Source organism: Pristis pectinata, chromosome 5 (genome assembly GCF_009764475.1).
Source record: "Pristis pectinata isolate sPriPec2 chromosome 5, sPriPec2.1.pri, whole genome shotgun sequence".
Classification (NCBI taxonomy): Eukaryota; Metazoa; Chordata; class Chondrichthyes; order Rhinopristiformes; family Pristidae; genus Pristis; species Pristis pectinata.
The window spans coordinates 40,720,296-40,735,642 of record NC_067409.1 but is presented as its reverse complement, the minus strand read 5'-3'; the positions used below and the strand labels follow the sequence as shown (position 1 = coordinate 40,735,642).

Below are 15,347 nucleotides of genomic sequence, written 5' to 3'. Positions count from 1 at the left end.
ATATTTTGAAGATCCATGTCAACACATCTATTGTATTTCCTCCATCAATCTGCTCTATTACCGCATAGTAAAGCAGTTAGTGTAACGCTATTACATTGCCAGTGACCCGGGTTCAACTCCACTGCCGTCTGTAAGGAGTTTGTTCATTCTTCCCTTGTCTGTGTGGGTTTCCTCCGGGTGCTCCGGTTTCCTCCCACATTCCAAAGGCGTACAGGTTAGGAAGTTGTGGGCATGTTATGTTGCTGCCGGAAGTGTGGTGACACTTGCAGGCTGCCCCCGGCACACTCTACGCAAAAGATGCATTTCACTGTGTGTTTCGATGTATATGTGACTAATAAAGATATCTTATCTAATCAAAAAGTTAATTTAGAAAAGTTTGGCACAGCAGGAGCTCATGCAGCCCATCAAGTCTGTGCCACTTCCAAGCAATGGAATCCTATCAGAAGAAATAATTATTAAAGTAAAGAACAACACTGTGAGTGAGATGCACTTGCTCAGTACATTCTCACAAGTGGAATGGGATTTTGTTGATTGTAGGACTATGTTCTGTCAGTGAGATTATACTAGGGGTTGGGAAGTGGGATGAGAGAAGGAGAGTGACCACTTAATGCAGCAGAGTGTCAGTCTAATGATAGTAACTAATTGAACTACACAGATATGAATGAATCCTTGGCAATGTAAATGACTGGATTATTCATCTTCTCTAATGCCTTCTCTTTTTCCTGCAACCATTACATGGGCATATTTTTGAAATGCAGTTATTATTATAAAATGGGCAAAAGTAGCAGCTTTTTTGACAGAATTAGTGACCTATCAATGTCAAAATTAAAGGTACACCTTATTTATCTACCACAATCCAGTTTTGTTGCAATGTGCCTACACTGATGCAGTCAATGTTATTTTTTTCAAATGATAAGCAAATTATTCTATGCATGTTGGTGTTCATAGAAAAACCCAATCCTTACATTTATTAGGGTTTCTCAATCTGAGAAAAGGAATACTACAGTAATATTTGTATACAGAAGATAGCCATGTACCATCATTTAATGTTTATTATCTCCACAAAGTCATTAATCAAGTTCTTCAGTTAACAACCTTGTCACAGCAAGCCAGCTTTTCAATATGATTGCATTCCTTTAACTGTTAAAAGGTTCAGAATCAAGAGACGATAATTTAACTGGCTTTTGCACCTTTCACAAGCTCTGAGTGGCTGTGATAACCAACAAAGCCCCTTCTTGTAGAAGAAGGAATATGGAGCAAACAGATTGCACACATCAACATCAAAATCTGTCTTGGGTGGGAACATAAAATGAGCTATCGTCAATCTGCAAACTTCAATGGCAAAGACTAAAGGACAACCTACACAATTGTTGCCAATTTTTTTATCATCCATTTTGTAGCACTGACAATCTACACACCACAGAGTTGAATGGCCAGTTTTTCTTCAAATTATGTTAACTGAGATATAAATGTTGGCAAAGAGATTGTGAGAATTTGCATACTTGTTAAATATTTCTCTGAGATGTTTTTCTTCAAACTGAGAAGGTAGGGGTATCGGCTTAATGGGCTATTCAAAGGCAAAGAAACCCTTCAATACTGAAGTAATTATGCATTCATGTCTCTGTGTGAGGCTTGAACTCATGATTTATGCCTCTATGTGAGAATGCCACCACTAGGCCAAACAGCATGTAATTCTGGACAATAAGATTAAAAATGATGAGTGCCCTGAAGCTGCATTGAAAAAGCAAGTTACATTTATGTAGAACATTTCCCATGCTCTTGATAACCCAAAGGACAGTATAACTATTACAGGGGTATATTTTTCAACTGCAGTTATTATTATAAAACAGGCAAAAGTAGCAGTCAATTTCAGCCCACCAAGGTCACAAGATAAACCACCAGTTAATCTGTTTTCTTTGACGTTTGTCTTAGTTGAATGATGCCTTACGATCTATTACACCAATCTGACAGAATCTCATTTTACTGTCTCATCCAATAATGCAGTAATCCCTCACGACTGGTTCAGAGATGGGAGCACTGTAAATGAGTTCAAGCTGATACTAATTGGTGAACAAATAGCAGAGTGTAATTCATGAGATGTTACAACAGTTTCTAATTCATGCTGGAGTTATATACTTTGTAGAATAGAACAAACAAGAAGTATGGCCTAAGTTAAACAGTAATAATCTTAACAGCATAATGGAACAATAAAATGCAGAGTTATAGAAGCAGAATTCTTTATAGTGAAGACAATGGGGAGAAAAGATACTAACAAATGAGTCCCTAGATTTTATATGTTGGAGCATTGAATATTAAAGGAAATTATTGAATAAATGTATAAAATGGGTACAGTAAAGATTCATTAAGATTACACCAAGAGTGGCAGATTTCAATTTAGAGGAAGTGCTTATAACTTCAGTTTAACAAGTCTCCTGCATGTACAAATCCACACTGAAGTAGAATTGCATTGGGGATCTAAATAGGTTTGTGTTGGCCTGAAAGGGACGATATTCTAATGTAAACAACTTGCCTTTCACCACTCCCTTCCCACCATCTAGGGACCCAAACAGTCTTTTCAGCTGAAGCAGCAATTCACTTGCACTTCTTCCAATCTAGTGTACTGCATTCAGTGTTCACAATGTGGTCTCCTCTACATTGGAGAAACCAAATGTAAGTTGGGTGATTGCTTTGCAGAACACCTGCATTCAGTCAGCAGAAGTGACCCTGAGCTTCCTTTTGCCTGCTACTTTAATTCTTCATCCCACTGGTCTGTGGCATCCTGTACTGTCACAGTGAGGCCCAACGCAAACTTGAGGAACGGCACCCCATTTTCCATCTGGGTATGTTGCAGCCTTCCAGACTCAATATTGAATTCTACAACTTGATTTCTCTGCCTGTATCAGTCATCCACCTATAAAATTAGCTCAGCTTGTTTTGTTTTATCCCCGGGAGCGGAGTACATACCCAACTTCGTCTGCTGGGCAGGGCCTCCTGCTCTGCATTTTGCAACTCCCATCTTCTTTTGTCTATGTTCTCTTGTCTATGTTCTCACCCTCTAACTACTCCCATTCACTCATTGACCAGATAACCTTGTTTACAGCTTAGTCACCCTGGTTTTACCCCATCAAAGACATCCCCCTCCCCCCACCCTCCTTACAACTTTATGAGCTTCTTTTCTTTCTTTATCAGTTCTGACGAAGGGTCTCCGACCTGAAACATTGACTCTGTTTCTCTTCCCACGGCCTGACGACTATTTCCAGCATTTTCTTTTTTTTAAGATTTCCAGCATCTGCATTTTTTTTATTTTCACTGGTCAGGAAGGAAGACTGAGAACAGGACTGCAGAAAGGGTGAGAAATGTAGAAAACTAGGGGTGTGTAAAGCTCTGTGATGGTGAGGGAACGAAATGCGTTCAGCAGTCTGAGATGTTGGATGTTGGGGTTGGATGTTGGCTATCATCATTAACATTAAAAATTTTAAGTATTCCATGAGGAGCTCCTCTCAGGTTCGCTCCCTTTTGGCAGCATATGCTGGCTGTGGCCCTTTAACCCTTTGGTTTTGAGCTGCAGAGATAAATTTGATGTGAAGAATGTCACTATTGGAGCACACGGCAACAGCTTAAGGATTTTTATTGGCACAATGGATATAAATGCTATAATTTCTACAATGACATGATATCCATTAGTATGGTGATTATTATTTATGCTTAAAGAGACAACATTGCTTGATAGATAAAAGAAGAAGATCAATCAGTGTTTTCATGAAAAAAAGATAGTTAATTTCACTCACCCATCTAACTAATACCTTACTGCATAATAAAACATGGAACCTATCAAAGCTTCCACTTCCAACAGCCAATCTAGAATTGTTATTACCTTGGGATCTCCCAACTTAATTAAATTACAATTCATTTTTAAGGTATAGTTCTGTGAGTTTGCCTCATGGTTATGGAGCTTTACAAGATGGAAGTATGAATCAAGATTTTGATTCCTAATTTAGGCACGCATCAGTAGTCTTCCAAATATTCTACCCATTTACTTCGATAGATGGAGAATAGTTTGAACTTGGCCATGCTGGCATTTGCCTTGGGAATGTGCTTCAGTCTTATGCAACTATACAAAAGGAACACAATGGATGTAATTTTTTTAATCTCTCTAGAATTGTAATATAAACCAACTGTGGTAGACTGAGTGGCAAGAAAGGCCACTCCCCTTCTCCTCTTTATACTAGCCAACTCGCCTCTCCACTCTCAGTCGTGATGCAGGGTTTCGACCCGAAATGTCGACAATTTCTTTCCTCCTACAGATTCTGCATGACCCGCTGAGTTCCTCCAGTGTTCCAGATTAACAAAGACTTTGCCAGCAGTGGAGGGTTTGAGTGGAGAGACTGGATAGGCTAGGACTGTTTTCCCTGGAGCAAAGGAGGCTGAGGGGTGACCTTATAGAGGTTTATAGAGTTATGATGGGCATAGATAAGGTGGATGGTCATGGTCTTTATTCCCAGTGTAGGGAAGTCTATAACTAGAGGGCATAGGTTTACGATGAGATGGGAAAAATTTAAAAGGACAAGTTTTTCCCACAGGGAGAGATGGGTATATGGAACAAGTTGCCAGAGGAAGTGGTAGAAGTGGGTAAAATTATAATGTTTAAAAAACATTTGGATGGGCTCATGGTTAGGAAGGGTTTAGAAGGATATGGCTCAAATGCAGGCAAATAGGCCTCGCTCACAAAGGCACCTTGGTTGGCATGGGTGGGTTGGGCAGATGGCCTGTTTCTGTGCTGTATAACTCTTTGAATCTATGTGTATGTGGTTGGCGTTGGAATTCCAACCGCAATTGTGCCTCTCAGAACACTGTGACTCATTCCTGCCACACCTCAGGTGCACAATTGCAAAGACAGAGAAGCTGACTGAAATCCTGAGCCTCAACTTCACCTCCTGCCTTACCACTGACGGGTTGATCAGAAGTTGGTTGGTCCAGCTTCCTTGTAAGGCGGGAAGTAAACTTGCTACAGCAGGGATTGAAATGGCAGCTGATTTCCCCATTCAACTTACTTTCATGGTAGATTGAGTAGATATATTAGTTAACTTTGGGTATATGGTTAGTAAAGCCCTTCAGATAGATATCTGCCAGTTGATAAGTTCACTTCAAGAGGGTATGTTTATATCAGTGAATCACAGTAATTGCAGTTGTAAGTAACAGAACCTTTTGCTCGTAACTTCCATTTGCCAATACATAATACTCACCTGTGTAACAAGAGCTGTCTGTGACTGCTATGATCTCCTTTTGATACTTGCATGCAGCCAGCCTCATGAAACACTCATTCTGGTAGGTGTCTCCGTTAGATGCACAAACTGGGATGTAATGTTTATGGCACTGAAAAATACAAAGGTTAGTTACATTATATTTATGGGTCATGATAGGTTCCTTCTTTCAAGGTTGAAGCTTGATAAAACAATATAATAGTGATAAACTTTAAGATGAATCAAAAGCAAGCATAAAGCAGCTCTAGAAGATGTCAATACTGTACCTCAATCAACCACTCTCTCAAATGTCATAAAAAATAGAACATAGAACAAACAGTACAGTGCAGGAACAAGTCCTTTGGCCCAGCATGTCTGCGACGACCATGATACCAATCCAGACTAATCCTATCTGCCAGCACAATCTCCATATCCTTATATTCCCTGCCTGTTCACGTGTCTGTCTAAATGCTTCTTAAATATTGTTATCATAACTGCTTCTACCACTTCACCTGGCAGGGTGTCCCAGGCACCTACAGCTCTCTGTATAAAAAACTTACCTTGCACATCTCCTGAATACTTTCCCCCTCACACCTATGTCGTCTAGTATTTGACATTTCTGCTTTGGTAAAAAAAACTCTATCTACTCTATCTATGCCTCTCAATTTTCTATTCTTCTATCAGTTCCCCCCTCAGCCTTCAATACTCCGGTGAAAACAAACCAAGTTTATCCAACTTCTCCTTATAGTTAATACCCTCTAATCCAGGCAGCATCCATGTAAACCTCTTCTGTACTTTCTCCAATGCCCCCACATCCTTCTTATCATGTGGCAACCAAAACTGCACACAATACTCCAAACATGACCTAAAGTTTTACACAGCTGCGACATGACTTCCTGACTTTTGTACTCGATGTTCCAGCCAGTGAAGGTAAGAGTACTATATGCCTTGTTTACCACCCTATCCACTTGTGTCACTACTTTCAGGAAACTATGGTCTTGTACCCCAAGTTCCTCTGTATATCAATTCTCCTAAGGTCCTGCCATTTACTGTATATTTTTCTCTTGCACTTGACCTCCCATATGCAACACCTCACCCTTGTCTGGATTAAGCTCCAACTGGCATTTCTCCATCCAAAATTTCCATCTTCTGTATCCTTTGACACCCTTCCTCACTATCCACAACTCCACCAGCTTTCATGTCATCTGCAAACTTAATAATTAGACCACTTACATTTTCATTCAGATCATTTATATATAATCAAAAACAACAGAGGTCCAATCAAAGAGACACCCTCCACCACTACCCCCAGTCTTCTATGACCAAAACAATTTTGTATTCAACTTACCAACTCACTGTGGGTCCCATGTGACTTAATCTTCTGGTCCAGCCTACCATGAGGGACCTTGTCAAATGCCATGTAGACACATCCACTGCCCTACCCTCATCAATCATCTTCGTCACCTCCTCAAAACAGTCAATCAACTTTGTGAGACGAGAGCTACTCAGCACAAAGCCATGCTATCTCTAATAACTCCATGATTTTCTAAATGCAAGTAAATCCTGGCCCTAAGAATCTTCTCCAATAATTCCCTACCACTAATGTAAGACTCACTGCCCTATAAGTTCCTGGTTTGTGCCTGTTGCTCTTCTTAAATCAAGGAACAACATTGCCTATTCAAAGTCGATTTAATTTTCCACACATTTCTCTACATTATCTTCTTTTCCTGCATCACCTTCTCAGAGTATTTCATACACTTGGTATGTAAATGTGTAAGCCCAAGATTGCCCAAGGGGGCAGAAGTGAGTGTAGTCGCTATTACTGAGGAGAAGGTGCTTAAATGGTCAGAAGGCAGATAAGTCACCTGGACCAGATGGACTACACCCCAGGGTTCTGAACGAGGTGGCTGAAGAGATTGTGGAGACATTAGTAGTGATCTTTCAAGAATCACTAGATTCAGGAATTGTTCTGGGGGACTGGAAAATCACAAATGTCACTCCACTCTTTAAGGAGGGAGGGAGGTAAAAGACAGGAGATTATAGGCCAGTTAGCCTGACCTCAGTGGTTGGTAAGATGTTAGAGTCCATTATTAAGGAAGAGGTTTCAGGGTACTTGGAAGCACATGATAAAATAAGCCGAAGTCAGCATGGTTTCCTTAAGGGGAAATCTCGTCTGACAAATCTGTTAGAATTCTTTGAGGAAATAACAGGCAGGATAGACAAAGGAGAGAGAGTCAGTAGATGTTGTTCACTCGAATTTTCAGAAGGCCTTTGACAAGGTGGTGCACAAAAGGCTGCTAAACAAGATAGGAGCCCATAGTATTACAGGAAAAGTACTAGCATGGATAGAAGATTAGCTGACTGGCAGAAGGCAAAGAGTGGGAATAAAGGGGGCCATTTCTGGTTGGCTGCCGGTGACTAGTGGTGTTCCACAGGGATTGGTGTTGGGTCCGCTATTTTTCACATTATATGTTAATGATCTGGATGACAGAATTGAGGGCTATGTGGTTAAATTTGTGGATAATACAAAGATAGGTGGAGGGACAGGTAGTGTTGAGGAAGCAGGGAGTCTGCAGAAGGATTTGGACAGGTTGGGAGAATGGGCAATGAAGTGGCAGATTAAATATAGTGTCAGGAAAAATATGGTCATGCACTTTGGTAGAAGGAATAAAGGCGTAGACTATTTTCTAAATGGGGTGCGAATTCAGAAATCAGGGGTGTAAAGGGACTTGGGAGTCCTAGTGCAGGATTCCCTAAAGGTTAACTTGCAGGTTGAGTCGATAGTAAGGAAGGCAAATGCAATGTTAGTGTTCATTTTGAGAGGACTAGAATATAAAAGCAAGGATGTAATGCTGAGGCTTTATAAGTCATTGGTCAGACCAAATATGGAGTATTGTGAGCAGTTTTGGGCCCCATATCTAAGGAAGGATGTGCTGGCATTGGAGAAGGTCCTGAGGAGGTTTACGAGAATGATCCTGGGAATTAAAGGGTTAACATATGAGGAGTATTTGATGGCTCTGGGCCTGTACTCAATGGAGTTTAGAAGGATGAGGGGGAATCTCCTTGAAACATACCTAATGTTGAAAAGCCTGGATAGAGTGGACGTGGAGAGGATGTTTCCAGTAGTGGGAGAGTCTAGGACCAGAGGGCACAGCCTCAGAATAGGACATCCCTTTAGAAAAGAGATGAGGAGGAATTTCTTTAGCCAGAGGGTGGTGCATCTGTGGAATCCATTGCCACAGATGGCTGTGGAGGCCAAGTCATTGGGTATATTTAAAGTGGAGGTTGATAGGTTCTTGATTAGTTAGGGCGTCAAAGGTTCCGGGGAGAAGGCAGGATGATGGGGTTGAGAGGGAAAAATAAATCAGCTATGATCGAATGGTGGAGCAGACTTGATGGGCCAAATGGCCTAATTCAGCTCCTATGCCTTATGATCTTAAATTTGTTTGAATCCTAGCCTCAAAGTGCTCAGTGGTGCCCTCTAAAGCTTAACTCTGCCAAAATATGTGGAGTTGGTTGTACGTTGTCTTATCAGTCTAACACAAGTGGCACAACTGCTGCCTGCCAGACACTGTAACCTTGATTTACCTTTGATGGTTACCGGGGTGGGAGTGATGCCGGGATGTGCCGAATTATCCATCACCCCTATGTTTGGCTCTTGCATTGACTTAGTTGGCTCATAGTAGATCAAGATGCACTCCAAACAAAAAATCCTTTTGATTTCTTTGTGGATACAGACTGCTTATCTAATTAGAGGAATAGCCATTTTCCTGGTTTTTGCATAAACGGACAACTTTAATTTTAAGGAAATTGATGGAAAGACCCATCCAATGATACCAATTCGACTCCTCGATGTACTTGTAAATATTGTATTCTGTGCAGATTCACTGCTCCACACCTGATTTCAAAGTAGAGATGTATTCCAAAACTCATCAGAGAAATACAATGCTATCGAAAGGTTATCTGTAATAACTATCAATATAAGAAAGTTGGCATTTATAAGTTGCCATTTTTAGAATCTTATCCTTAACACAAAAACCTGGGATAAAAAATCTACTTCTATTATTTGCTACTATGACTGTCAATGAGGAGGATTTTCAGAGCTCTGGTACACCTCTGCAGAGCATATAGAAACATACTAGAATCCACATGATTTTGGAAGGAATGATAAAACCAGAACACAGTTTCATGCAAACATTTAATAACCCCACTTCACTCACTAATACTTTTGCAGAAAAATACACCACATCCTGTATACAAATAAATGTGAAGTGTCACCAAATTAAAACAGCAAGCTACATCTAATATATTAACACCAAGATGATTAGCAATTGCTTATGTAATGATTTAATATTAAGTTACAAAGTATCAAAAGGCACATGGATGGACTGAGCTGCATTAACAAATCAAAAATCCTAGTTTAGAACTCAGGGGAAGAAAATGTCAATCAAATACTGCCACAGTTCTTGTGTTGTTCACAGTCTTTCTTCCTAGAGGCAGATGTAATGTTTCCTCTTTAGTGGCAATACTTTCATTTTAACATAGAACAGTACAGCACTGTACAGGCCATTTGGCCCACAATGTTGTGCCAATCTTGATGTCAATTTATACCAAATGTCCTCTTCCTGTGTGTCATCCATATCCCTCCATTCCCTTCATATTCATGTGTCTATCTAAAAGCCTCTTAAACTCCACCATGTTGCCTGCTTCCACTACTATCCCTGGAAACCCATTCCAGGCACTTACCACTCTCTGTGTAAAAAAATTGCCCCTTGCATCGCTTTTAAACTTCCCCCCTCCAACCTTAAAAGCACGTCCTTGGTGTTTGACATTTCTTCGCTAGGGAAAAGATTCTGACTGTCTACCCTATCAATGCTTCTCATAATTTTAAAAACTGCTAAATTCTAAAATTCTATAATTCTATAATTCTAAAAATTTTCATGGTAGTTCGCTGGGAAAATAGGTAGGTAGTTCGCTTCGGAAGACTTCGGAGCAGATAAGTTTTTCTTTTTTTATCTTTTTTTTAATAGGGTTTTAATTATAAAGGTTAGTTTTTAATAGGGTTGTTATTATTAGGGTTAGATTTTTATAAGTTTTGTTTTAAGTGTTTTATAAGTTTTAATCAGGAAGAGTGGGGGCTGGACTGCGCAGGCGCGGTGCTGACAGTTTAAAAAGCAAACTGCCATATCCAACGGGCAGCGTCAGAGCAGGCAGCGTCGAAGCGGGCAGCTGAGTGAGGGGGAGCAGAGTGGTTGGGCTTTGGCTTAAGGGGCTTCGGCATAAAGGGGCAAGGCAGGTGAGTAGCTGGTAGGTAGGTAAAGGTAAGGTTTACCTGTTATCTGTTACAAATTTTTAAGTAGGAAAAACTAGGGGGAGAAAAAAAGGAATTAGTTCAGATGGAGGACAGAGTGGTATGCTGCAGCTGCGTGATGTGGGAACTTGTGGACCTTGCTGCGGTCCAAGATGGCCACATCTGCAGTAAGTGCTTGAGGCTGGAAGAACATCGGCTGAAAATCGATGAGCTGGAGTTACAGCTTCAAACACTGCGCAGCATTGGGGAGGGGGAGAGTTTTGTAGATACTGTACATAAGGAGACGGTCACCCCCCCCCCCCCCTAGAGCAGGTAATTCTGGAGTCCAGCAAGTAGATAGAATGGTGACTGTCAGGGGAGGGAAAAGGAAAAAGAAAACAAACAGGCAGATAGAGCAGAGGACCCCAGAGGCTGTTCCCCTCAGTAACACATTTTCCGCTTTGGAAGCTGTTGAGGGAGATGACCTGCCGGGGCCTAGCAGCAGTAGCCAGGTCTGTGGCACTGGGACCAGTCCTGCTGCTCAGAAGGGAAGGGAGGAGAAGAGGAAGGCAGTAGTGATAGGGGACTCGATAATCTGGGAAACAGACAAGAGGTTCTGTGGCAGTGACCATGAATCCCCGATGGTATGTTGCCTCTCAGGTCCCAGGGTCCGGGATGTCACTGATCGGGTCCACAGGATTCTAGAGCGGGAGGGAGAACAGCCAGAAGTCGTGGTTCATGTTGGTACCAACGACATAGGTGGAAAGAGGGATAAGGTCCTGAAAAGTGAGTTTAGCGAGCTAGGCAGAAGGCTGAAGGACAGGACCTTGAGGGTAGCAATCTCGGGATTGCTGCCAGTGCCACGCGATAGTGAAGGTAGGAATAGGAGGAGATGGCAGATAAATGTGTGGCTGAGAAGTTGGTGCAGGAGGGAAGGTTTTAGATTTTTGGATCATTGGGATCTCTTCTGGGGAAGGTGCGACCTGTACAGAGAGAACAGGTTACACCCGAACCTGAGGGGGGCCAATATCCTTGCAGCCAGGTTTGCTAGGGTGGTTCAGGAGGGTTTAAACTAAATTGCGAGGGGGAAGGGAACCGGAGGAGTAGGTCAGAGGAAGAAGTGGATGGGGAAAAGGCAGATCTGACAGGTAGAGAGGCTTTGAGGAAGGAGAAGCAGAGTACAGGCTACAAAAGTAGTAAGGTGGATGGGCTAAAGTGCATTTACTTGAATGCGAGAAGCATCAGGAATAAGGGAGATGAACTGAGAGCTTGGATAAGTATGATATTGTGGACTATGGACTATGATATTGTGGCTATTACAGAGACATGGCTGACATCGGGGCAGGAATGGATATTGAATATTCCTGGTTTTCAGTGTTTTGAAAGGGATAGGGGGGAGGGAAAAGAGGAAGAGGGGTGGCGATATTGGTCAGGGACACTGTTACAGCTGCAGAAAGGGTAGATAATGTAGAAGGATCCTCTCTAGAGTCAATATGGGTGGAAGTTAGGAACAAGAAAGGGGCAGTTACCCTCCTGGGAGTATTCTATAGGCCCCCTGGTAGCAGTAAGGATACTTATGAGCAGATTGGGAGGCAGTTTTTGGAGAGATGCGAAAATAACAGGGTTATTATAATGGGAGACTTCAACTATCCAAATATTGATCGGCACAAACTTAGTGCCAAAGGTTTAGATGAAGCGCAGTTTGTTAAGTGTGTCCAGGACGGATTCCTGACGCAGTATGTTGACAGGCTGACTAGAGGGAATGCCATATTAGATCTAGTTTTAGGTAATGAACTGGGTCAGGTGACAGATCTATCGGTGGGTGAGCATTTGGGGGACAGTGACCATTGCTCCATAATCTTTAGAATTGTCATGGACAGGGATAGGAGCAAAGAGGACAGGAAGATATTTAATTGGGGAAAGGTGAATTATGAGGCTATAAGGCGAGAACTTGGGAGTGTAAATTGGGATGACATTTTTGAAGGGAAATGTACTATGGAGATGTGGTCGATGTTCAGGGATCTTTTGCAGGATGTTAGGGATAAATTTGTCCTGGTGAGGCAGAGAAGGAATGGCAGGGTGAAGGAACTGTGGGTGATGAGAGAGGTGGAACAACTAGTTAGGAAGAAGAGGGCAGCATACATAAGGTATAAGCAGCAAGGATCGGACAGGGCTCATGAGGAATATAGAGTAGCAAGGAAGGAACTTAAGAAAGGGCTGAGGAGAGCAAGAAGGGGACATGAAAAGGCTTTGGCGAGTAGGGTTAAGGAGAATCCCAAGGCTTTTTTCTCATACGTAAAGAGCAGAAGGATGGCTAGGGTAAAGGTAGGTCCAATTAAAGACAAAGGTGGGAGGATGTGCCTGGAAGCTGTGGAAGTGGGTGAGGTTCTCAATGAATACTCCTCTTCACTATTCACCAAGGAGAGGGGTCTTGGTGATGTTGAGAACAGTGTAGGTGAGGGTAATGTTCTAGAGTATGTAGTTATTAAGAGAGAGGATGTGTTGGAGTTTTTAGAAAATATTAGGACAGGTAAGTCCCTGGGGCCTGACGGAATACTCCCCAGGCTGCTTCATGAGGCGAGGGAGGAGATTGCTGAACCATTGGTTAGGAACTTTGAGTCCTCGTTGTCAACAGGGATGATACTGGAGGATTGGAGGGTGGTGAATGTTGTCCCCTTATTCAAAAAAGGTAGTAGGGATAGTCCATGGAATTACAGACCAGTGAGTCTTACGTCTGTGGTGGGTAAGCTATTGGAAAGAATTCTAAGAGATAGGATCTATGAGCATTTGGAGAAACATGGACCGATTAGGGACAGCCAGCATGGCTTTGTGAAGGGAAGACCTTGCCTCACAAGCCTGATAGGGTTCTTTGAGGAGGTGACCAGGAAGATTGATGACGGTAGTGCAGTGGATGTGGTCTACATGGATTTTAGTAAGGCATTTGACAAGGCTCCACATGGTAGGCTTCTTCAGAAGGTCAGAGGCCAAGGGATCCGGGGAAGCTTGGCCGTGTAGATTCAAAATTGGCTTGCCTGTAGAAAGCAGAGAGTTGTGGTGGATGGAGTGCATTCAGATTGGAGGGCTGTGACTAGTGGTGTCCCGCAGGGATCGGTTCTGGGACCTCTACTTTTTGTGATATTTATTAACGACTTAGATGAGAGGGTGGAAGGTTGGGTTAGCAAGTTTGAAGATGACACAAAGATTGGTGGTGTTGTGGATAGTGTGGAGGGCTGTTGAAGCTTACAGAGGGATATTGATAGGATGCAGAGCTGGGCTGACAAGTGGCAGATGGAGTTCAATCCAGAGAAGTGTGAGGTGGCACACTTTGGAAGGACAAACTCCAAGGCAGAGTACAAGGTAAATGGCAGGATTCTGGGCAGTGTAGAGGAGCAGAGGGATCTGGGGGTTCATATCCACAGATCACTGAAAGTTGCCTCGCAGGTGGATAGGGTAGTTAAGAAAGCTTATGGGATGTTAGCTTTCATAAGTCAGGGGATCGAGTTTAAGAGTCACAAAGTGATGATGCAGCTTTACAAAACTCTGGTTAGGCCACACTTGGAGTACTGTGTCCAGTTCTGGTTGCCTCATTATAGGAAGGATGTGGAGGTGTTGGAAAGGGTGCAGAGGAGATCTACCAGGATGCTGCAGGATTAGAGAGTATGGATTATGAGGAGGGACTAAAGGAGCTGGGGCTGTTCTCATTGGAGAGAAGGAGGATGAGGGGAGACATGATAGAGGTATACAAGATATACAAGAGAGGAATAAATAGAGTGGACAGCCAGCACCTCTTTCCCAGGGCGCCAATCTTCAAAACAAGAGGACATGGCTTTAAGGTATTGGGTGGGAAGTTCAAGGGAGATATCAGAACGTTTTTCACCCAGAGAGTGGTTGGTGCATGGAATGCGCTGCCTGGGGTGGTGGTGGAGGCTGATACATTGGACCAGTTCAAGAGATTGTTAGATAAACATATGGAGGAATTTAAGTTAGAGGGATATGTGGGAGGAAGGGGTTAGAAAGTCTTAGGTCTGGTTTGAATGGCGGCACAACATGGTGGGCTGAAGGGCCCGTATTGTGCTGTATTGTTCTATGGTTCAATGGTTCTATGGTTCTTAGTTCAAGCTCCATTGTGGAACTCATACGTAATCTTGGCTGACACCTCATTGCAATAATTGCATGTCCTGAGTTGTCAAAGATGCCATCATTTGAATATGACATGAAATTAAGGTGCTTATGTTCTCTGAATGTGAAAGATCCGATTTCATTACTTTCAAATGGGAAAGCAGTTTGCTGAGGGCTAATCAATATTTATTCTTCAATAAGCTTTACTAAAATAAGACATTTGGTCATGTACATCATTCCAATTTGTAAGATTTTCTTTTGCAAAAAGTGGCTGCAGTGCCAATTAAGCATGTTTTAAAGTGTGCATAAAGGAGCAGGTAAAGAGGTAGAAAGGCTTAGGGGGAGAAGTCAAAGGTTTAGTGCCTTAGCAGCTGGAGGCAAGCATATTAACAGTATAGTGACTGAAACTGAATGTGCTCAGGAGATCAGAACTAGAAGTTCAGATATCTTGGAAGGTCATGGGGTTGGAAGATATTACAGAAAAAAGGGAGAGGTGAGGATATGAAGAGCTCTGAAGACAAGGTCAAATTTAAAGTGTTGATTAGTCAGGAGCCAGTGGAAGTCAATGAACAAAGAATTGATGGGTGAAAGTGATTTGGATGTGAATAAGAATGTGGGTAGGAGGGTTTTGGATGAACTCTGGTTTACAGATGGTAAGACAAAGGAGGTCCACATCACAAAATGAGTACAGTTCAAAG

General features: G+C 42.3%; 1 protein-coding gene across 1 annotated transcript in view; it reads right to left on the bottom strand.

Annotated features, from left to right (window-relative positions):
- The window catches only part of LOC127570638 (tomoregulin-1-like), a 168,520-nt gene that overhangs the window by 65,047 nt on the left and 88,126 nt on the right, over positions 1-15,347 (bottom strand). Inside the window, exon 3 of the mRNA XM_052016380.1 lies at positions 5,244-5,373. Within this exon, the coding sequence (XP_051872340.1) occupies positions 5,244-5,373 (130 nt within the window). The remainder of the gene's footprint in view (positions 1-5,243; positions 5,374-15,347) is intronic.